Source organism: Jaculus jaculus, chromosome 4 (assembly GCF_020740685.1).
Source record: "Jaculus jaculus isolate mJacJac1 chromosome 4, mJacJac1.mat.Y.cur, whole genome shotgun sequence".
NCBI lineage: Eukaryota > Metazoa > Chordata > Mammalia > Rodentia > Dipodidae > Jaculus > Jaculus jaculus.
The window spans coordinates 5,885,700-5,908,488 of NC_059105.1; the positions used below are offsets into that span (position 1 = coordinate 5,885,700).

Here is a 22,789-nt window from a genome sequence, read left to right on the forward strand (position 1 = left end):
GTATTAAATTTTATTTCCAATTGAATGAAAATAATGCAAAGATGGTATTATTTTGGGTTTAGCCTTAGAATATAAACAGAAACATTTCTTTTGCATAAGATTCTAAAACTAAGCATTTGGACAGGAAGGTCTTCCTGCTCATGGGGAGGGCAAACTCTGAAAGGTGTGGGCACATTGGCACACCCCCCCCCAAATACAATCCCTAAGAAACAAGAAGAAGAGCAGCTCTTGTCTACATTCATGTGCTAACTGTTGAGGAAAGAGGCAAGTCCTCTCAAATTCAATTCAAAGCTACTTTTTATCTGGTCCTCAGCATCAATAACTATGACACATGCCTGTGCACAGAACGGTAGGAGAAGGCTATCAAGGGTCATTAAAATGTGCACTCGGATATTTTTTTTGGCCGGTTTCTCTACATACTAGAGAGGAGATAAAAGAAGCTGCTTTTCTTTTAAAATTCTGGCATGAGAAATGTTAACACTTGTAGTATACCAAACAAAAAATGTATAGACTTTAAGTCACATGCTGATAAGTTGCCGTGCACAACATGTTGGGAGAGTTACAGGATAGCCCCTGACAACCAATGACACAAGCCACAAGCTCAGTTCAGGGGGTGGAATCCAGGTGGGAAAAGGTTGGCATCACTGTGCAGACCAGCAGGGCTGGACGCTCATGGGGAAGCTGGTGACCTCACCTGCATCCTTGTAGGAGAGGAGACAGAGAAACTAGCTAACAAGACAAATACAAATGAATTTATTCATTCATTTGTGTAGGTATTCTGCGTGCATGTATTTGTATATGTGTGTACATCCATGAGCAGGTGTGTATAGGTGCACATGCATGTGTGTGTGCATGTATGTAGAAGCCAGAGGACAACCTCAGGTGTTGTCCTTGGAATACTGTCTTCTTTGAGACAAGGTCTCTCACTGGCCTGGAGCTCACCAATTAGGTTAGATCAGCTAGCCAGTAAGCTCTGGGGATCCAGCTTTCTCTGCCTCATCACTGGGATTAAAGGCATGCTCTGGCATTTATGTGGGTACTAGAGATCAAACTCAGGTCTTCATGCTTGCATGGCAAACACTTTACTCAGTAAGTTATCTCCACAGCCCCCTGACTGCTTTTTATCTTCAGAGATTTTCACTGAAGAAAATTCTAAAGTTGAATCACACCTCCTTATTTACTCTGTTTATTGTGATGATTTTTACATTGAACATTGACTATGAACACCTTATATTACCATAAGAGTTTCTTTCATTTGCTAGGTTCAATTATTTTATAGATCAAACATACAGACCTGGAATTTTGCCCTTGGGAATGTACATCTTTAGCTGTAGAAAGGAAAACTGCTTACCTTTAACACCAGGGCTCCCTCTTGGGCCTGCTGGAGGGGTCTGCAGCAAGCCTGAGAGAGATAATTTTAGCATATTAACATTTAAGTTAATTTCATTGCAATGTATGTATGTATGTGTATGCATATGCATGTAATATACTAAGAACAAGTTAGATGTGGTCAGTTCTGTCAGAAGAATTGTTAGAGCAATGTGAGACCAACATGCTCCTAATTCAATGAGTGGTTCAAAGATAATGTTCAAGTCCTACCTGTTTCTCCCTTTTGTCCGGCTGGACCAGGAATCCCATCATGTCCTTGGTTTCCTCTCATGCCCATTGGCCCAGGAGATCCTGGGAATCCTGGAGGGCCTGAAACCAACAGAAAATCCATGGCATTCAAAGAGAAGGCTTCTGTGTGAATACCAGAGAGATATGTGGAAGTGTGCTCTAGTTATGTGAAGTAGGTTCCTAGGGAAAACTATGCCCAGATTAATATGATCATAAGGATAGCTATGTAAGAGGTTTATATTAGCAGATACTGAATTACATATCTACCCTACTTTTCTGCATTTTGTCTGGAGCTGCATTCTGTGACAGCAGTGAGCATGGAGAACCGAGGAACAAGTGTGCTTTCTTCAGGAAAAGCAGGTGGGAAAAGCATAAAAATGAGACCTGGAGGGCCTTTCCTTCCTGGAGGGCCTGGGAAGCCTTTCATTCCGGTAAGTCCCAAATCGCCATCAGGGCCCCGCCTTCCTAGTGATGAAGAGAAAGGAAAGCAGAACATCAGGGTCCTGGGGAGGTGGCTCAGTGGTTAAAAGCACTTGCTTTTAAGGCCTGTTGCCTCAGGTTAAATTTCCCAGTATCCTTGTAGAGCCAGACTTACAATGTGGTGCATATATTTTGCCTCTGGTAAGAGGCCCTGGTGCACTCATATTCTTTCTCTCAACTCTCAAATGAATAAACAAAAATATTTTTTAAAAGAAGAGCATCAGGAGATGAGTGTTTACAGTAGCCACTGAACAGATCAGCAATTTCTCAAGCTGGTCTTAAGGAAAGAGTCTTGTGATAGGTCACTTCAGATCCTTGTCCTGGCAGTCAATACCCTGTAAACCAAGGCAGAGGTATGTCTAGCCACCAGCTCCATGGATTGCTCAATATCTGATTTGCAAATATTTTAAACCCTCAAGGTTTGACAGATAGTTCAAATGCTAGGCTTAAGAGAGGCCTGAAGCTGCAACCCAGTAACTTAGCAGGTGTTTGTCATTGTTTTCAAATGTCTCCTCAGTGCTGAGGATCGAATCTAGAGGCTCTGTGTGCTTGACGAGAGTTCTGCCTGAGCTGCATCTCCCGATGGGCAGTTGAAATGAAATGAAAACTCAAACTGTCAGCTAATATGAAAATCAACATCCAAAATCCAGTCCAGAAACATGTCAGAAAAATGTCCTAGAATAGTGTTACCGAGTTAGTTATATTGCCCCTAAATTCATATGTTGAAGTTATAAACCCCAGAACTCAGAATGTTATTGTATTTGGCAATGAGATTGTTAAAAACTTAGTGCAAGTAAGATTCCTGGTGGGACCTCATCCAATATGAATGGTATCCTTGTAACAGATTAAGACATGTAAGAGGAAAGATGAAAGATCGTTCTACAAGCCAAGCTTAGAGGTCTCATAGGAAAATAGCCCTATCAGCATCTTAATCAGACACTGGCTTCCAGAACTATGAGAAACAATTTTCTGTTGATTAACACTTAATTCTATTACATACACAGACAGACAGACAGACAGACAGACAGACAGACAGACAGACACACACACACACACACACACACACACACACGGGAATATAATTATTTTATACTATATTAAATGCTGTACTATAGATGGTACTTGTTAAGGAGGTCTCAGCTAATCATTCAGATGTAAGACCATTCACTGAAGCATGGTTTGAATCTCTAGGGTAGATTTGTAGAGGCAGAAATTTTGATTACAGGAGAAGAGTTTTAAATTTTAGTCCCTCAAATAGTAAAAATGGCTCCTTTTAAAAAATTTTTACTGACAACCTTTGTCTGTAGAGCCATAGTTCATATCATGATCATAAACCCCTCCAAAATCCCCTCCACTGAATCCCTTCTCACTAGTCTCTCTCCTTAAAAAATGGCTCCTTATGACTAATTCACCTTGGAGTTCAAAGTCAAATAAAACTAACTGCAGCACAAACATGTTTCAGTTTCTGTTTGCACAGATGACCACAGAAGGAAATGACCATTCTGCACATCATATTTCCACCCTTAAGACTTGCAAAGCCAGGGCTCACCTGGGTGGCCAGGACTTCCAGGACTCCCAGGAGCTCCCTCAGGTCCAGCAGACCCCGACTTTCCAGGTGGGCCAGGTGGTCCTCTTTCTCCTTTCTTTCCTGGCTCACCTGGCAATCCTATATCCCCCTTAAATTAAGTCAGACACTTTTTAAAAATTCACATAAGCAGGACATGCAATTAGAATTAAATACAAACTTTTAAAACTTGTTTATCAATCCACATTAAGCACTTGTTATGGGCTAGTGCTGTGAATGTGTTGAGGGATGGATTGGCCACATGCTTGTGGACCCAGTGCAAAGTGCAAACACAGCTCTGTGTTGTACAGCTACTGGAAAGATTTCAGGAGTGCAGCAGCACAGCATCAAACCAAGATGGGAGCCTGGTTAGGCCGGGCCCTTGTGACAGTGTGTGCTGCATCTCATGAAGCGGGATGACGGCCTCTCCAGTGGGAACTAGAGCGGTGTTAAATAACCACACAAGCAGATAATTTCAGATTGTGATGACTGACGGGATCAGAAACCTGTCAGGCAGATACCTGTCCTCCTGACACAACACATGAAGACCCACATATACCATTAACATGTTAAAAAAACCTTTCAATGCATTCATATTCATTGTATCTGCATTTCAGATTCATGATACATTGGAACATGCAGTTTGATGGTGGCATAAAATTTTCATCAGAGCTGATTAAAATAAACTGCTCTGCTGAAATCATAAAGTCCAGCTTATTTTGTGTTCAGTGCACGGTTCTGAAACTTCATCTTATTACCCATGAAACTCCCAAGTCTATGTGGAACTGCTAATTATTTCTATGTAAGATCAAATAGAACTTCTCACTGAGAAAATATCTTCATGGAAGGAGTTTCCCTGGTTTTCTGAGAAACTATTCTAAGTAGGAAGAGGAAAACAATCATTCGTGTTCCAAGTAATAAAAGGTTGTTTTCTTGTGTGTATGTAAATTTCTAAGATTTCTCTTTCTTATTTTGATAATTGCTACTGGAAAAAATGAAAGAATTATTATTGTCATTTTCATTTTCATAGTGCTTTGAGACAGATTGTCATATAGCCCAAGATGGTTTCAAACTTGCTATGCAGCCGAAAATATCCTCAGCTCCTATCTCCACCTTCCAAGTATTGGTGTTGCAGGCACGTGGCGCCACCACTAACTCACAAAATGGAAAATTGAAGAAAAAGTCCTCTTTTGATGTTTCAAAAGAGAGAAAAAACTTCATAAATAATAACTTATGTTTTGAAACCATATATTCTTTTTTTGTTTATATTTTTTTATTTATTTTATTTATTTGCAAACACACAGAGAGTGAATGGGCATGCCAGGGCCTATTGCCACTGCGAACAAACTCCAGATGCATGTGCCCTTTTGTGCATATGACTTTTTGAGGGTATTTAGGAATTGAACCCAGGCTGGTAGGCTTTGCAAGCAAGCACGTTTAACTACTGAGCCATCTTCCCAGCCCCAGAACCATATATTGTTGAGCATCATTCCTTTATAAAAAGTTGTATTCAGATATTTCACATTCAATTAAGGGAGGTAAGTGAATCTCTTGGGATCTCATGTTGACAATCCCTGCTTACTGGATTTTCTGTTAATGACTGTACTGCGCCAGCCTTGGCTCTTAATGTAAGTAATGTAGAAAGAAGGGTTGGAAGGAAATAAACTGAAGAAAACAACCAAGCCCCACAGAAACATCGGGTTGCTGCCTCACAGTATGAACCTCACTGTGACCGAACACAGGCTTTTGGAAGAGTCAAGGTAAAAATACTGTGTGTAAGGAAGTAAAAATAAAGTTCTAGAACAAGAGTAAATACATGTATCTCGTGAGTTTACTTTTTAATTATGTTGTAAAGTTATTTTATTCTACACCTCTTAATGTGTCTTAATATTAAAAGGAGCTTTAATTAGAAAATGCATAAACTCTAAGATAACACTGGCTAGCTTGAATTCCAAGGACAGAAATCCTGCCTTCCCTGTCAGTCTGTGTGGGCCTGGCATTTCTGCCCCCTTCTGGGAACACACTTAAACTTCAGGGCCAGAGCAAATCCATGGTGTCTGCAACAAACTTTCCAAAGCTGAGAGTATGAAACGTCCTTACTTGTGGAAATAGGATTAAAAAAAATCAAAATATATCCACATTGAATCTGTAGCTTTGTGGATATATTTTTATTTTGTTTTCTGAAACAGGGTCTCATGTAGTCCAACCTGACCTCGAACTCACTATTTATGCTGAAGGAAGATGTTAGTCTTCTGAGCCCTCTGCTTCTTGGATGCTGGCAATACAGGAATGTGCCGTTATACCTGGTTTCATCCAGCTGCTGCGGATTGAAGCCCTGGCAAACTAGGCAAGCACTCTACCAACGGAACTATATCTCTCTCTGTGGTCATTTTAATGCTTCCCGCCCTTTCCAAGACATAACTTCTGGTGGCCTATGTACCTTTGGTCCCTGTGGTCCTGGTCTGGTGCCTTCTGAATAACCCGGTTCTCCCTTATCTCCTTGGAGACCACGATTCCCTGGCAGGCCTGGTTTTCCAGCTAGACCTGGGAGTCCTGAAGTTCCCCTTCTTCCTTTAGGTCCTGAAATGAGGAGAGAGATCAGGTAAGTGAGACAAATGTGGGGACTTAGAAGAGTTCTACTTCTGACATCTACATAAATTGTTCTTCTCCCAAGAAGTTAGTTTTCCAGAACCATGAACATGAGGTCATTATAAGAAATGATTATAATTTATTTGTCCTGTTCTCACTCATATTCTAGTCATACAACAATACCTTTATCTAAAAGCAAACCTTGTTACCTGACATAAAGTTTCCAGTCACTGTAATGTGGAACACAGGAAAGCAACAATGATGGCCTGTTGTAAGCCTATGAGCTCATGATAGGGAGTTGGACATTACCTGGTGTGCCCATAGTCCCCATGTGCCCTGGCATGCCGCGTGGTCCTGCTTCTCCAGGGTCCCCAGTGCTCCCCTGATCTCCTTTAGGGCCTGGAGAGGAAATAGAGTCATGTAACGTGCATAGCTCCTGGGCACAGTAGATGCTCAGTACGTAGCTGCTGTTCACAGGAGTAGATGAATCCAGAGCCCCTGTCTAGCTAGTGTAGGCCCTTGGTTAGCTGTCCTGTTCCCTTAAGCTAGTGTGAGGACTGGAGACACAGAACATGGAAAACTAGACAATGTGAAACTCCTGTCATTAGGCCTGGATTTCAACCATCAAAGCCATCTTAGAACCAACCCCTGTAGGAAAGAGGGGCCCCCTGCGCTAATACACCCCCGACAGCACACTGACATTAATTTCCATGCAATATATTTTGCTACTGAGTGATAGGAGACTGCTATAATAGTTTAAGATTTACTCCAGGAACTTAATAACTTATTTAAAAAGAAAAGGGCAGAAGTCAAATTGACTAGAGCACTAATTTTTACTTCTGATATGTAATGTGTGATAATTTCCCATAATACATAGCAGCTATTCTGACTAGGAAATCTTAAAACATGATCTGTACCTATGGATGAGTCAATAATACCTGGAGGGCCTGGCAGCCCAGATGGTCCTGTGGGGCCTTTCAAACCTGGTAATCCTGGAATACCTCTGTTTCCTTTTTCACCGGGGTTTCCTACAAATCCTAAAGTTAAAGATCAAACATTAAAAGTGCACATTTGAGGGCTGGAGATGCGGCTAAGTGGTAAAGTGCATGCCTCGTATGCATGAGGCTCTTGGATCATTCCTCAGCACGGAAGCAGACAAGCCTTGTTACATTGGTCTATATCTTCGTTGAAGCTGATGGGCTTTTACTATGACACAATGTTGCATGTTATCAAGAGCAGGAGCGTTAAAAGGAGATACTATGTATAAAGCTTTGACACAGGGTCTATATGAGAGCAGTAGCAGCTGACACCATGATGTTTATGCATTCAGACAGCATTGTTGAGACCTGGGGAGGTAGAATGTATGTCTAACATGTGTGAGGCACTGGGCTCCATGTCCAGTACTGCAAACAATAACAGATGTGAAGACTTAGTCGCCTAACACCTCTTCATTTCTTATAGTACACTGGCACACTACACACTTAGGATTATGAAGTATTGAGTAAGTCAAGACCCTACCCGGAACCACTTTGTCCATCAGTGAACCCCCACCTCCCATGGTTTGAACTCAGTTCTGCATGGACGAGAAGTCCATGACTCTCACAGGACACCATCCTGCTTTCCCTAAAAGGTTCCCTTTGATCAATTTATTCTCCTGCTCATTGATATGTATTGGACTTCTTTTTACCTCAAAGCCAAATATCATCTTCCCTAACTTCTTGGAACATGCCACAGTCTGTACACAGCCTGCCTTTGTGCCTCTTCCTGCCTCTGTATTTATTTGCACACACATGCGTGTGGCTTCTGGAAGTGAACTCCGCTTTGTGTACCTGGCTTTGTGTGGGCACTGGAAACTGAACGCAAGGCAGCAGGCTTTGCAGTCAAGTGCCTTTAACAGTGGAGTCATTTCCCCAGCCCTCTGTGTCTATTCGTTTACATACAGGTTGAGCTGCTAATTAATAAGCAGGTTTTGAGCTGTGTTGACAAGTTGAGTTCTTAGTGCTTAATTTGGGAGCTGGCCAGGTAAACAAACACCCGCCACCCAGGGAAGAATTTCTGGAAGGAGAAGTAAGTTTTGTTGTTCAGCCTGGAAGTCCAAATGCAGCTCATTGGGTGGAGAAAGCACAGGATGAGACAAGATTTCCAGGTCCAGGAGTGGTGAGTACAGAGGGCTGAATTGTTTTGTACCCCAGTATTTTGCATTTATCCCAATCGAAGAATCTATACTGTTCAGTGTGTGCATTTGTTCTAGCGTGCATGCCAAGCCTGGGTTAGTTGTGTATGGTCTGAGAACTAAGGGTGAATTTTACATTGATAGAGTTAGAAAAGCAAAGCAAATCAAGGAAAGCCAAGGAAAAATATGTCACAGGGACCTTATGTGGCTCCTCTGCTATGGCCGTATCTCTGAGAAGGTGGCATTTTACCCACAAATTGTTTTCGCAAAGTTGCTTAGTATTAAATGTGAGCAATGGGATTAAATTTGAGGCCTGCTTAGAAATATGGCTTTACTGGTTATATTAATCATGTGACAAAAACAGCACAAAAAGTAGCTAAATAACTTGAATATTTGAATGGTTCAGATACCAGTGACCCCCCTCACCACACACACACACCTAACAGTTAACTGTATTGCTGAAAGGTTAAAGCTCAGGAAGACACATTTTCTTTTTACTGTTATTCCCTCCAAAACTCTGAACTAAGAAGCTGGTTTTGGATGCATTCAGAAATATCCATTGGTAGGTGACAGAATGAAGTAGAATTTGGGGAAATGTTGATTTCCACTGGAAAGTTGTTGTTTTTTTTCTTTTTTGTTAATGAGATGAGGTCTCACTCTGTAGCCCAGGCTTCCTTAAACTCATAATCTTCCTACCTCAGTCTCCCAAATCCTGGGATTATAGGTATATGCCACTATACCTGGCTCAACTTGAGGGAAAATGAGTCAGGACAAGGCTTAAAAGAAGGAATACAAAAGATATAACACCATTTGCCTGTTCCAGCAGAACCAGAACTCAGAACCTCGTCCAGTCTCAGCCAATCAGCTACCTCTCTCGCCCCCACCCATATGTGTCAACTTTTTCTAGAGCCCAGAACAGTCAGCAAGCTCTCAGTTTTACCTGAGCCTGAGGGCAGAATGCACCACAGTGAGATTGTAAAGGGATGCTTACCTCTTTCTGCAGTCAAAAGTACTAGCCCTGGGCTATTCCTGCCCCTCTCCCCCTGCCAACAAGACCTCTTTCTTTCTTGGCTGTTCATCCCCCTCGTCAATCTGGGTCCTGCTGGGGTGAGATGGGGGCTACTTCTAAGTGGGCTCCCTGCCCCTTCCTGCCTCCCAGATGGCTGAATCTCTCTGTACATTCTTCCCCTTTTCTTCTCTTAATCTAATGAAGTCTCTCTGAGTCTTACCCTCTCATCTATGGATTTTAATTTTTTTAAGTCTTAAGATCTGGGGTGCCCTAAATTTATCAGTGCATTGGCATATTGGAAAGGAACTCTAAAACTCCATTTACAACCTGGATTAAAGAAGTTATTTTAGACTTCTGGGTAAGATGGTAGCATAGGAGTCATGCTATATCAGCCTAGCAAGGAATTTAAGTAAAACCACAGCAAAAGACATCATTCTTCTGCAAAGTGAAGGTGTATAGGTTTGTATTATCCACAGCAGAGAAGCAAGAGAGACCAAGATTGACTAGAAAGGAGAAAAATGGCTAGAATCCTGCCGAGGTACTTGGGGCTCAGTCCATACAATATGCATGCATGCCTGGCCTGGCACCAAGCTGCAGGAGCAGAGACAAACAAGGGGTTTTCCAACCTCAGCCTCCCTGCAAAGTCAAGAGACCTGAAGGGGAGACAGCAGGGATCAGCTAAGGAGCGGCTGACAGGGCCACAGGCGGAACCAGCTGAGCGGTTCCAGTACAGCTCCAGGCTTCCTGCACTCTCCCCTCCCCCATCTGATAGAACCGTGACCCTCGGGAGAACACATTCAGCCCCAACAGCAGGGCATCTAGCACAGCTGATCAAAACACCAGCTCCCCAGCTCCACAGCACAACCTGGAGGGATCGAGGTGGGCACTCAGCCTTGGTAAGATTGGAAGCCACCCCAAAAGGTAACGAGGCCAACTGACAAAAAAGCAGGTACCTAGGCCTGCACTAGAAGTGCTAATCTCTCTTTCCATGTCAGGGAAAGTTATGGGTTACATGTTCTTAGTTGGCTTTCCCATTCTCAATTAAGCTGTATTTGGGGGTTGACTACTGTTGCCCTTGATGCTTTCAAATTTAAAGGGCCTTTGTCTTTTGGTTTTGTAATTATTGGGGGCAGGGTCTAATTCAGATCCAGGCTGACCTGGAACTCAATTCAGAACAAAATTCTCAACCTCCCAGCTGAGAGGATTAAGTGAAGAGCAACACACACCCTTAGGGATTTTGGCTTTATCAGGTTATCTGTTTGTTTCAACCCCCACACTTGCATACTCTGTGCTGGCTTTTAATGAATGTGTGTATCGTTTAGTTGAAGTTCAAAATTTGCCAGTAAATTGTTTCCCCCAGCCCACTAGAATACTTGAATAGCAGACATACTCAGCATTTAGGATTATTTCTGTGTTTGGACCGAAGTACCAGAGCTACACTTGGCACCTTATACTCATATCCTGAAGGTACATAAAGCTGGATCTCTACATCTAAGAACACTGCTGGTAAGCAGAATACCCAAACATCAAATCAACTTAGGATGCAAAAGTTGCTACATTATAATACAAGAAACACAAAGAATCAAGACAATACAATCCCACCAAAAATATAAGTCTATCAGAAATGATCCCCAATGAGAGAGTTTTAGATGAAATGCCTGACAAAGATTTTTAAAAATTATTTTATCTATACTCAAAGAAATCAAAGAGGAAATCAAAGGAATCAAAGAAGAAAACAAAGGAATTAAAGAAGAAAACAAACTACTGAACGAGAACACAGGAAACCAGCTTAATGAAATAAGGAGGTCATTATAAGACATGAGCAAGGAAATATAAAGACTGAAGAAAGACCAGGCAAAAAACTAGCACTTAAAAACATAGTCAATCAAATAAAAAACTCTATGGAAAGTCTCACCGTAGAATGAATGAAAGACAGAACAGAATATCTAAACTAGAAGACCAGGTGGCAGACCTAATACAGTCCAACAAAGAGAAAGGAAAGCTAATAGGAAGGTATGAATGGGAATTTCAAGATATTTGTGATGCTATGAAAAGACCAAACATAATTCAAGATATAATAGAATAAGAAAAATTTCACTCTAAAGTAGGCACTGTCAAAAAAATCATAGAAGAAAAATTTTCCCAAATTGAAAAAGAAATGCCAGTGCAGATACATGAAGCTTTTAGAACACCAAACAGACAAAACCTGGGAAGAACCTCTCCTTGCCATGTTATTATTAAACTACTAAATATACAAACCAAACAAAATATATTGAAAGCAATTAGAGGGAAAAAGCAAGTCACCTACAAAGGCAAGCCCATCAGAATAACAGCAGTTTACCCAACACAAACTTTAAAAGCCAGAAGGGCTTGGAATGATGTATTCTAAGTTCTGAAAGATAACAGCTGTCAACCAAGATTACTTTATCCTGCAAAGCTGTCTATCCAAATTGATGGAGAAATAAGGACATTCCATGACAAAAACAGGCTAAAGGAATTTATGACAACCAAACTAGCTCTACAGAAAATACTTGAAGGAATTCTTCATACTGAAGAGAAAGCAAAACACACACAGGAGGAAATAGGAAAAAATAAACTATATTCAAATAACACTTAAAGCAAATGAGTAAAGGGAAAACAGGAAGCACTGCAAAATAAGAAAAATGGTGAGAATAAATACATACCTTTCAATAATAACTCTTAATACCAATGGCCTCAATGCTCCAACCAAAAGACACAGGCTTGCAGAGTGGATTAAAAGGCAATGATGTTCTGCTGTTTGTTGCCTCCAGGAAACTCATCTCTCAATAAAAGATAGACACTGTCTTAGGGTGAAAGGATGGAAAATGGTATTTAAAAAGTATTTTATTTTTATTTATTTATTTGACACACACACACAGAGAGAGAAGGGGCACACCAGGGCCTCCAGCACTACAAACAAACTCCAGATGTGTGTGCCCCCTTGTGCATCTGGCTTACATGGGTCCTAGGGAATTGAACCTGGATCCTTTGGCTTTTCGGACAAATGCCTTAACCGCTAAGCCACCTCTCCAGCCTGGAAAATGGTATTTCAAGCAAACGGGCCTAGGAAACAAGCAGGTGTTGCTATCCTAGTATTTGACAGGATAGACATCTGGATTAAATGATGTCATGGAACAAATGGACCTAACAGATATATACAGAACATTCCATCCAAATGCTGCAGAATATACATTTTTCTCAGCAGCACATGGAACATTGTCTAAAATTGACCATATGTTTGGACACAAATCAAATCTTAATAACTACAGAAACATTGGAAATAATCTCTTGTACTCTATCTGACCACAATGGGATTGAACTACAAATCAGCAACAAGAAAAACTACAGAGCAGACACAAATCCATGGCAACTAAACAGTAAACTGCTGAATGATGAATGGGTCATTGAAGAAATCAAAAAGAAAATCAATAAATTCATAGACTCAAATGATGATGAGAATACAACATACCAAGACCTTTGGGACATAATGAAGGCAGTCCTAAGAGGAAAATTTATAGCTCTAAGTGTTTACATTAAGAAATTAGAGAGTTCACAAGTAAACAATTTAATGCTTCACCTTAAGGCCTCGGAAAAAGAAGAACAAGGAAAACCAAAAATCAGTTGATGGGAAGAAGTAATGAAGATTAGGGTAGAAATTAATGAAATAGAAATAAACAAATAAACAAAAAATTCAAAGAATCAATGAAACAAAGAGTTGGTTCTTTGAAAGGATAAAGAAGATTGATAAGCCCATAGAAAATCTGACCAGAGGAGAAAATAGACAAAAATTAATAAAATTAGAGATGAAAAAGGCACCAATACAACAGATACCAAAGAAATTCAGGAAAACATAAGGACATAGTTTAAGAATATATATGACTGTTCGTTTGAAAACCTGAAAGAAATGGATGATTTCCTTGATTTATATGACCTACCAAAATTAAATCAAGATAAGATAAAGCATTTAAATAGAGCTATAACAAGTATGGAGATCCAGGCAGTTATCAAAAATCTCCCAACTAAAAATGCCCAGGCCATGGGATACCTCCAAGGAGTTGTTGGCCAGAGAGATCCCTGATGCCCCCAAAACATTATAGGCCATTGCCAAGGCCCTTGGTTTCCCACCAGGAATAGATGGTAAGACCCTTTTGCTGAAGACTCCACATACTTGGGCTGCAAGGCCACTGAGAAATCCTGCTGGAACTGAGCTGATAACCTCCTCCATGTAGACCAGCTGACAGAAAGCTGGAAGAAGCCATTCTACATGCAGTTCAATGGGAGAAAGAGATACCACCAGTGAAGATACTCAACAGTGGACACCTCAAACCTTGTAATTGGCCAGCCAGGCCAAATGAGCCAACGGGTGCAATAGTGGCACGTCTGTCATGGTGGAAACCAACTGCCCTCCAATTGGACTGGAGGCCCGCTCCATGGGGGGAACCACATCCCTGATACTGAAAACTTAAAACAGGGGTAGTCATGAACCCTAGGAGTGTAACATCTGCTAATGTCTGGAAAAATGTATATACTATGATTATCAAGCTGCCCAGTAAGCACTTCTCTTAATATTTATACCCTTATATTAATGATACTCTCACTTTGGGTAGAGAATCTTCTCTTTTCAGATGGCAGTGACCTTGGGATGACTCAGAAAGTATCATAGTGCTGGAAAGAAGTGACTGGAGTACTGAGTAACATCTCAATCACACCTTCCAAGGCTCAGGGTCTAATGTGGAAGAGGTGGAAAGAATGTAAGAGCCAAAGGAAGGATAGGACTCCTTACAACATGCTCCTCAAGACACAAAATGGCCTAGATATCCATGACCTCATAGTGCCTGACACTACCTACACAAAACCATCATAAGAGGAGGAAAAGACCATGACATCAAAATAAAAGAGAGACTGATTGAGATGGGGAGGGGATATGATGAAGAATGGAATTTCAAAGGGGGAAGTGGAGGGTGGGGTGGGAGGGTATTACCATGGGATACTTTTTATAATCATGGAAAATGTTAATAAAAATTGAGAAAAAAAATAAAAATAAAAAAGCCCAGGCCCAGATGGATTCACTGGTGAATTTTACCAGACTTTCAGTGAAAAACTAACACCATTGTTTTTCCATAAAATAGAAAAGGAAGGAATTCTATGAAACTCCTTCTATGAAGCCAGCATCAACCTGATATCAAAACCAGACAAAGACAGAATAACAAAAGAAAATTATAGACCAATCTCCCTCATGAACATATATGCAAAAATTCTCAACAAAATGTTGGCAAACAGAATACAAGAATATATCAAAGCTATCATTCACCCCAACCAAGTATGTTTCATCCCAGAGATGCAAGGATGGGTCAACATATGCAAATCAATCAATGTTATATACTACATAAACAGGCTGAAGGGCAAAAATCACATGATCATGTCAATAGATGTAGAAAAAGCATTTGACAAAATCTAACACCCTTTCATGGTAAAAGTCCTGTAGAAACTGGAAATAGAAGGAAAATATCTCAACATAATAAGGACTATTTGTAACAAACCTACAGCCAACATAATACTAAATGGGGAAAAACTTGAAGCTTTTCCACTAAAAACAGGAACAACACAAGAGTGTCCATTGTCCCTATTCTTATTTAATATAGTACTCAAAGTCTTAGCTTTAGCAATAAGACAAGGGACACTTATAAAATGGATACAGATTGGAAAGGAAGAGATCAAATTATCATTATTTGCAGATGATGTGATTCTATACATAAAGGATCCTAAAGACTCTACCAGAAAATTGTTAGATCTGATAAACGCTTTTAGCAACATAGCAGGATGCAAAATAAATACACAGAAATTAGTGGCTTTTCTTTATACTATCAATAAAGATGCGGAGGATGAAATATGGGAGTCAATCCCATTCACAATTGCCTCAAACAAACAAACAAACAAACAAACCTTGGAATAAGTCTAACCAAGGAAGTGAAAGTTCTCTATAATGAGAACTTTAAAGCACTCACACGAGAAATTGCAGAAGACACTAGGAAATGGAAAGACATCCCATGTTCTAGGATTGGAAAAATCAATATTGTGAAAATGTCAATCTTATCAAAAGCAATCTACACATTTAATGCAATTCTCATAAAAATACCAATGACATTCTTCACAGAAATAGAAAAAAAAAATCCTAAAATTCATTTGGAAGCACAAAAATCCTCAAATAGCCAAAACAATTTTAAGCAACAAAAATAAGGCTGGTGGTATCACCACACCCAATTTTGAGCTGTATTACAAAACTATAGTAACAAAACAGCATGGTACTGGCACAAAGAAAGAGACATAGATCAATAGAACAGAATAGTGGACCCAGATGTTAATATAGGCGGCAATAGCCATCTTATTTTTGACAAAAGTGCCAAAAAAATTTCACTGGATAAAAGACAATATCTTCAACAAGTGGTGCTGGGAAAACTGCATATCTATATGTAGAAGGATGAAAATAGATCCTTGTCTCTGTCCAGGCACAAGAATCAAGTCCAAATGGATCAGGGACCTTAATATCAGACCTGAAACTCTGAAATTGCTAGAGCAAAAAATAGGAGATACCCTTCAACATATTGGCACAGGCAGTGACTTTCTGAATATAACCCCAGCTGCTTAGGAAATAAAACCACTAATAAAACACTGGGATCTCATGAAATTACAAAGCTTTTGTACAGCAAAGGACACTGTGAATAGAGCAAAGAGACAACCTACAGAATGGTAAAAATCTTTGCTACCTATACATCTGATAAAGAATGACTATCCGGAATATACAAAAAACTCAAAAAACTAAATAATAAGAAATCAAAAAACACACTTAAAATGGGCTATGGAACTAAATAAAGAATTCCAAAAAAAAGAAACACAGATGGCATATAAACACCTAAAAGAAAAATGTTTGACATCCTTAGCCATCAAAGAAATTCAAATTAAAACTACTTTGAGATTCCATCTCACTCCTGTCCAGAATGGCTATTATCAAGAAAACAACTGATAAATGTTGGCGAGGATGCAGAAAAAGGTGAACCCTTCTATACTGTTGGTGAGAATGTAGTCTGGTACAGCCATTGTGGGGATCAGTGTGGAGGTTCCTGAGACAGCTAAAATTAGATTTACCATATGACCCAGCTATAGCACTCCTAGGCATATATCCTAAGGACTCTTCTCATTACCTAGAGATACTTGCACAACAATGTTTATAGCTGCTCTTTTCACAATAGGTAGGCAATGGAACCAGCCTAGATGTCCCTCAACAGATAAAGATATAGTACAGTTATAAAATGGACTTCTATTCAAGTAATAAAGAAAAATGAAATTATGAAATCTGCAGGCAAATGGATAGATCTGGGAAGGATTATACTTAGTGATGTAACCCAGGCCCAGAAAGCCAAATGTTGCATGTTTTCTCTCATATGTGGATCCTAGAACTGTGTGAGGGTTGGAGTAAAATCAGTAGCAGAGCCCACTAAGCTAGAAAAGGGCTAAAAGGGAGGGAGGGAGGAGAGGGGTGGACTTAAGGGGATGGTACTGTATATACGTAAGTAGATGGTAAGAGGTTGAGTAAAAGGAATGAGGGGGGAGGGGCAGTCAAAATCCAGGATATTGTGTATAAGGCACATGATGACCTTTTTTTTTGGATAATGGCACACCCAGAAGCCATAGACTAGAAAAATTTCAGTGCCAGGGATGGATACCTTCCAGTGAGCTGTTAGCCAGGGAGGTCTCTGATGCCCCCCAATTATTACAGGCTACTGCCAAGGCTCTTGGTTTCCCACCAGGAATAGACCCTAACACCCTATTACTGAAGTCTTTACATGCCTGGGCTGCAAGGTCACTGAGAAGTCAAACTGGGGCTGAGCTGAAAACCTTCTCCAGGTGAACCAGCTGACAGAAAGCTAGAAAAAGCTGCACTGCATGCAGCCCTATGGGAGACAGAAGCCGTCAGTGGTGAAAGCAGTGGACTCTGCAAGTGTCAAATTCAGCCAGCCAGGCCAAACGAGCCAACAGGTGCAATAATGTCATGTCTGTAATGGGGGAAACTATCTGCTCTCTACTTGGACTGGAGACCTGCTCTGAGGGAGGGAATACATGCCTGTACTGAAAACCTAATCAAAAGCCTATGGTGGGGGAGGTCATGAGCATTAGGAATGCTCATCTGGCTAAATGCATATATTTTGCTCACCAAACTGTAAGCACTTTACTTAATATTCATATCTATATATTAATGCTACTCTCACTGTTGGTTAGAGACGCTTCCCTTTGCAGATGGTGGTGACTATTGGGATGACCTAAAAGGTACCATATTTCTGAGAAAATGTAATGGAGGAATGTTCAGCACCAAAACATCTCTATCACATCTTCAGGGTCTATTGCAGAAGAGGTGGCAGAAAGAATGTAAGAGCTGAAGGAAGGGTAGGACTGCTTACAATGCAATTGGCCAGACAGAAATTGGCCTTGATACACATGACCTTGCAGTGCCTAGCACTACCTTCACAAGACCCTCATAACAGGAGGAAAAGTTGATGACATCAAAATAAAAGAGAGACTAATGGAGAGAGGGAGGGGATATGATGGAGTGTAGATCTGAGATGGGGAAAGTGGGGGAGGGAATCATCATGGTTTATTTTCTGTCAGTATGGAAGCTATCAATAAAAAGGAGAAAAAGAAGCTAGTTTCAATACTATTTTCTATTACACTGGGTTACACAGGGCCACTCTCAGGCAAATGTATAATATACCTGGAACGCACTCTTCTCCATAGCCTCCTAGCGTCCTGTTCAATCCTTCTCCCTTCTGCTAGTCCCTTTGTTCTTAGAATGTTTTGTTTCTACTTTCATGTCATGTACGTGAACGAGAGAGAGAGAGAGAGGAGGGAGAGAGATTTTGTGTGTCTGTATAATACTTAGGACGCACAAATGAGGAAATTGTATTTATGATATTTGTACTTCTGACAGTGACTTAACTCACTGCATATGATTATCTCCAGCCACATCCATTTTTCTGCAGGTGACATGCCTACACTCTGTGGCTGAGAAAGCCCCTTGTGCACACATGCTCCACTTTCCTTATCCATTCCTCTGCTGACACCTGGGTTGCTTCCACAGCTTAGCCATTGAGAATAGGGTTGTAATAAACATTGATGTGCAACTGCCTGAGAAGGTTTTAGTGTACACTTTTCTAAGGATTTACTTTTTCCCCTATCTTTCAGAAAGAGGGTCCAGGCCTATGATTAAATTTTTTCTAATGTTAAGTTACATACAGCAGACAAAGGTATAGAATTAATTTAGCAATAAAACGCTGTGTGTTAAATAGACAACCTAGTGTTCTTGCTCAGCACCAACTGCGTGAGTTATGCAGGTGACTAAACACAGAACTCATTTGTCAGTCAGAGGAATTTGCCTTGATGACTGTCCCAGAGTCAGCTCTATGTTCTGATAAGAAACACACAGCGTTCTTTACCTTTGAGCCCCAGTTCTCCTTTGTCCCCTAGTAAGTGCTGTACTTGAGAAGGTCCAGGGTTTCCCATCTCTCCTGGTTCACCTTCTGCTCCCGGGGGTCCTCTCTCGCCCTTTATTCCTGGGATTCCAAGGCTACCTGACGGACAGGAGTGACAATATCACATCCTAACATCCTTAAATAGTGCATAGGGATTCAAAGCTTAGCAGAGGCTACAATGAAACATGACAGAAAAGATTATGTTGCTGAGAACATGATTAATTCCCCAACAGACAGCCACATAAGAATAGTGACTAAGCTCAAAGTGAGCTTAGCCACTTTTTTCCCCTTAAAGAACAAAATATCATTTTTCCCTTAAAGAATAAAATGTCACGTATGCTGCTCCTAAATAAATGCACATTGTCCCTTCCTCCTTCTATGGGGACAAACACTGTCACTTACCCCTCTGTCCCTGCGAGCCTGCCTGCCCAGGAGGCCCTGGTGAGCCAATGGTTCCAGGATAGCCCATCACCCCAACTTTTCCTCTTTCGCCTATGGAAAGAAGTTAACACAAAGCAGCGCAAGTGTATGAATGTGAAAAACAATGTATTCCAGAAAGCAAAGTAAATTAAGCTTAAGAGATCAGGCATTGAAGGCATGGGTTCTATAAGCAGAAAAATAACCAAGGTTGTGTAAGAGATGGGTCAATAAGTGGCCTTTTAAAATCTCACTTGTGTGGAAGTCATTGGTAGCAAATCACAATTATGATTGAGAACAGAGAACACAGAAGCCATGGAACCCTCTGTGGCCTCCTTCCCCTCCGCTCCCCTCCCCTCCCTCCCCCTCCCCCTCCCTCCTCTCCCTTCCTCTTGCCTCCCCTCCTCTCCTGTCCCCTTCTCTTCCCTTCCCTGCCTCCTTTACATCCATTATACCTACCTACTTTATCTATTTATTTGCTTATTTGTTTCATAGCACTTAGTTGACCCTATTTTATTTTCATTTTTCAAGTTTGCATGCTGTGATGGGTTTCCTTATGGCATTTTTGTACATATGCAGTTCTTATTCTTTTTATTTATTTATTTATTTATTTATTTATTTATTTATTTATTTGAGAGCGACAGACACAGAGAGAAAGACAGATAGAGGGAGAGAGAGAGAATGGGCGCGCCAGGGCTTCCAGCCTCTGCAAACGAACTCCAGACGCGTGCGCCCCCTTGTGCATCTGGCTAACGTGGGACCTGGGGAACTGAGCCTCGAACCGGAGTCCTTAGGCTTCTCTAAGCCATCTCTCCAGCCCAGCAGTTCTTATTCTTCTGAATTTGGTTTTAAGATGTGTTACTAATTGCTCCCCTTGTAAGTAGCAGCAGTTTTGTTCACTAATAGGGCTGTACTGCCAAAACTAGGCCTGGCAAATGACAGCTGCCCAATCATATGAACCAAAGGACAATGTGTCATTTAATTATCTTGGGCTCCTCTTTAGAGGGAGGTCAGTGAGGTCCTTACACCATGAGGAAAGAGACTATTCTCCCCAAGAACAGAAACTGTACAAATAGCCACGGACTTTGAGTCTGAGGAGATGGCTCAGTGGATAAAGGCACGTGATTGCAAAGCCTGACGGCCTGGGGTCAATTCCCCTGTACCCAGTGTAGAGCCCAACACATGAAGTAGCACATGTGTCTGGAGCTTTTGACAATGGTAGAAGGTTCTGACTTTCGGTCTCTCTCTTTCAAATGAATAATTAATATTTTAAAATAACTATGGATTTATAAATTTATGAAGAAATGTTATAAACAATAATGGCAACATGTTAGATGACAAACATACTGCACAAATTTCTAGTGAAACATAGAATCAAACCTGACCAAAGGAAAAAAAAATAGAAGATCTAAATAGGACTACATCAAGTGAAGAGACTGGCCTGGTAATTTAAACACTTTCTGCAAAAAAAATCCCAGAGCTAGATGGTAAAGGAATAGCAATTCTTCACTAGCTCCTCCAGGAAATGCAACGACACACTTACTGAACCAGACAGAGACATCACAAGAGAACTACCAACCAATGCCCCTTCTGACTATAAGCACAAAAATCTCAAAAAAAATACTGGTAAGTATATGATAGTATGTAAAGTGATTGTGCCCCCCACATAGGCGTATCATGGTGTGGTGGTCTGAATGTAAAATACCTCCCACTCTGCCATGTGTTTGTGATTAACTCATACTTACTCTCCGGCTGCTAGAGCTTTTGAGAGGTGGAGGCTTGCAGGAGGAAGTGCGTCACTGTCAAGGGGGCCTGGGATTCTGTAGTCCTCCTTGCCAGTGCTAGGGAGCTCACTCTGTTGCTTCCTCCCTGCCAGTGAGGTGTGTGACACACAGCTGTCTGCTCCTGCTTTGCTTCCTCCACCTTGGTGAAGCTTTCACTTGAAACTATAAGCTAGAATAAACCCTTTCCTTCATAAGCTGCTTCTGGTTGAGTGTTTGTCCCCGCGTCTAGAAAGTAACTGCAACATCTAGAGAATTACGCATGTGATCATCCTGCCACCACCGCCTGCTACCTTTTCATCTCAGTCTTTTTTCAAATAATTCAGAAGGAAAAACACATGAGCTGAAAGAAAATCCTATGTCTAAGTACAGCTTTCAGAGCCACCTTCAAGCAAGGTGGAAGAAGCTAGAAGACAAACACATAGAGAAGGATACCTGGTGGTCCCAATGAACCTGCAGATCCTGGTGGTCCTTTTGGTCCAGGTGGTCCCATCTCACCTGGACGTCCTGGCATTCCTGGTCGTCCGGGTTCTCCAGGGAATCCTAACCTGTCCAAGCCTGGAATGCCTGGGTCTCCCTTTGGCCCTGTATCACCTCTTCTGCCTATATAGAAGTGAATGAGTGAGTGAAGGTATAAATGGGTTAAAAAAAATTCCCCATCAATTACAGAAGTGTTTCATGGTTATTTGGCTGTTGAATGCTGGGTAAACTGCACACATGTCTGTGTTTATTGTCCCCTTTCTAGACATTCTCAGATCCCTAAACATTCTCTGGCTCAGTGACTCATGCAGCAATGGAGGCTATGTCTACCTCCTATTCCTATGGGCATGTTCTGGGATTGCTTTTTATGGCTGTGGCTCAGTCTTTCCCCTCAGAAGACAAACAGAGCTACTCATGGGAAGCAAGCCACTGGTACTTCTGGAAACAACAGTGCCACTCTAGAAAGGTGCTAGCCAGCAATTTACTTATGAACCCATCAGGAGAATGTTAGCCTGTAGAAAGTAACTGACTTTCAAACATTTTCTTCCCAGAAACAATTAGTAGGTCTGGTTGAAAGGAGCCAATAAGAGTAAGTATTAGATTATCTGGGACATGCCAGCATCACTTAGGTTTATTTTCATTCCCTTTCTTTTATGCTGCTTATAAAGCAATAAACTACATATTTTACTTCACAGCTTGATAAACTCTGTGTACTGTCTCTATCATCTGTCTATTAATATCTGTCATCTAATATGTCTGAGGTTCATATTTTGTTATATAATCAGCTCACTGTATTACCTTCAAGCCTCTTCCTCTATGAAGCACTGTGGTTTGAAACATATAAAGCATATAAAATCATCCAGGCTTAAATTTCCAAACTAACATTTCTCATAGAGCAGCAGCCAGGATTCGTCAATGGACAATTCCCATTTTAAACAGCAGTGAACACGCCAGAAGGCATACCTGGCTCCTCTTCCTACCTGGCTGGCCTTTCAATCCATTTAAGCCTGGAAGTCCTTGGGCTCCCCTGGGTCCCTGTGTGCACCTCCCTGGGGGTCCTTTTACTCCTGGTGGTCCAGGCTGCCCTGGGTCTCCTGCAAAAAAAAAAAAAAGTCCAAATTTCTGCTAAATTGGCAA

General features: G+C 41.1%; 1 protein-coding gene across 1 annotated transcript in view; it reads right to left on the reverse strand.

The window, feature by feature from the left end:
* Col4a3 (collagen type IV alpha 3 chain) overlaps positions 1–22,789 on the reverse strand; it is a 154,172-nt gene that overhangs the window by 20,169 nt on the left and 111,214 nt on the right. The window contains exons 31-41 of the mRNA XM_045146849.1: positions 22,633–22,746; positions 21,608–21,775; positions 19,377–19,466; positions 18,939–19,073; positions 7,189–7,287; positions 6,560–6,649; positions 6,102–6,241; positions 3,647–3,773; positions 2,002–2,082; positions 1,600–1,698; positions 1,352–1,402 (exon numbers count right to left, since the gene is read on the reverse strand). Of these exons, the coding sequence (XP_045002784.1) occupies positions 1,352–1,402; positions 1,600–1,698; positions 2,002–2,082; positions 3,647–3,773; positions 6,102–6,241; positions 6,560–6,649; positions 7,189–7,287; positions 18,939–19,073; positions 19,377–19,466; positions 21,608–21,775; positions 22,633–22,746 (1,194 nt within the window). The remainder of the gene's footprint in view (positions 1–1,351; positions 1,403–1,599; positions 1,699–2,001; positions 2,083–3,646; positions 3,774–6,101; positions 6,242–6,559; positions 6,650–7,188; positions 7,288–18,938; positions 19,074–19,376; positions 19,467–21,607; positions 21,776–22,632; positions 22,747–22,789) is intronic.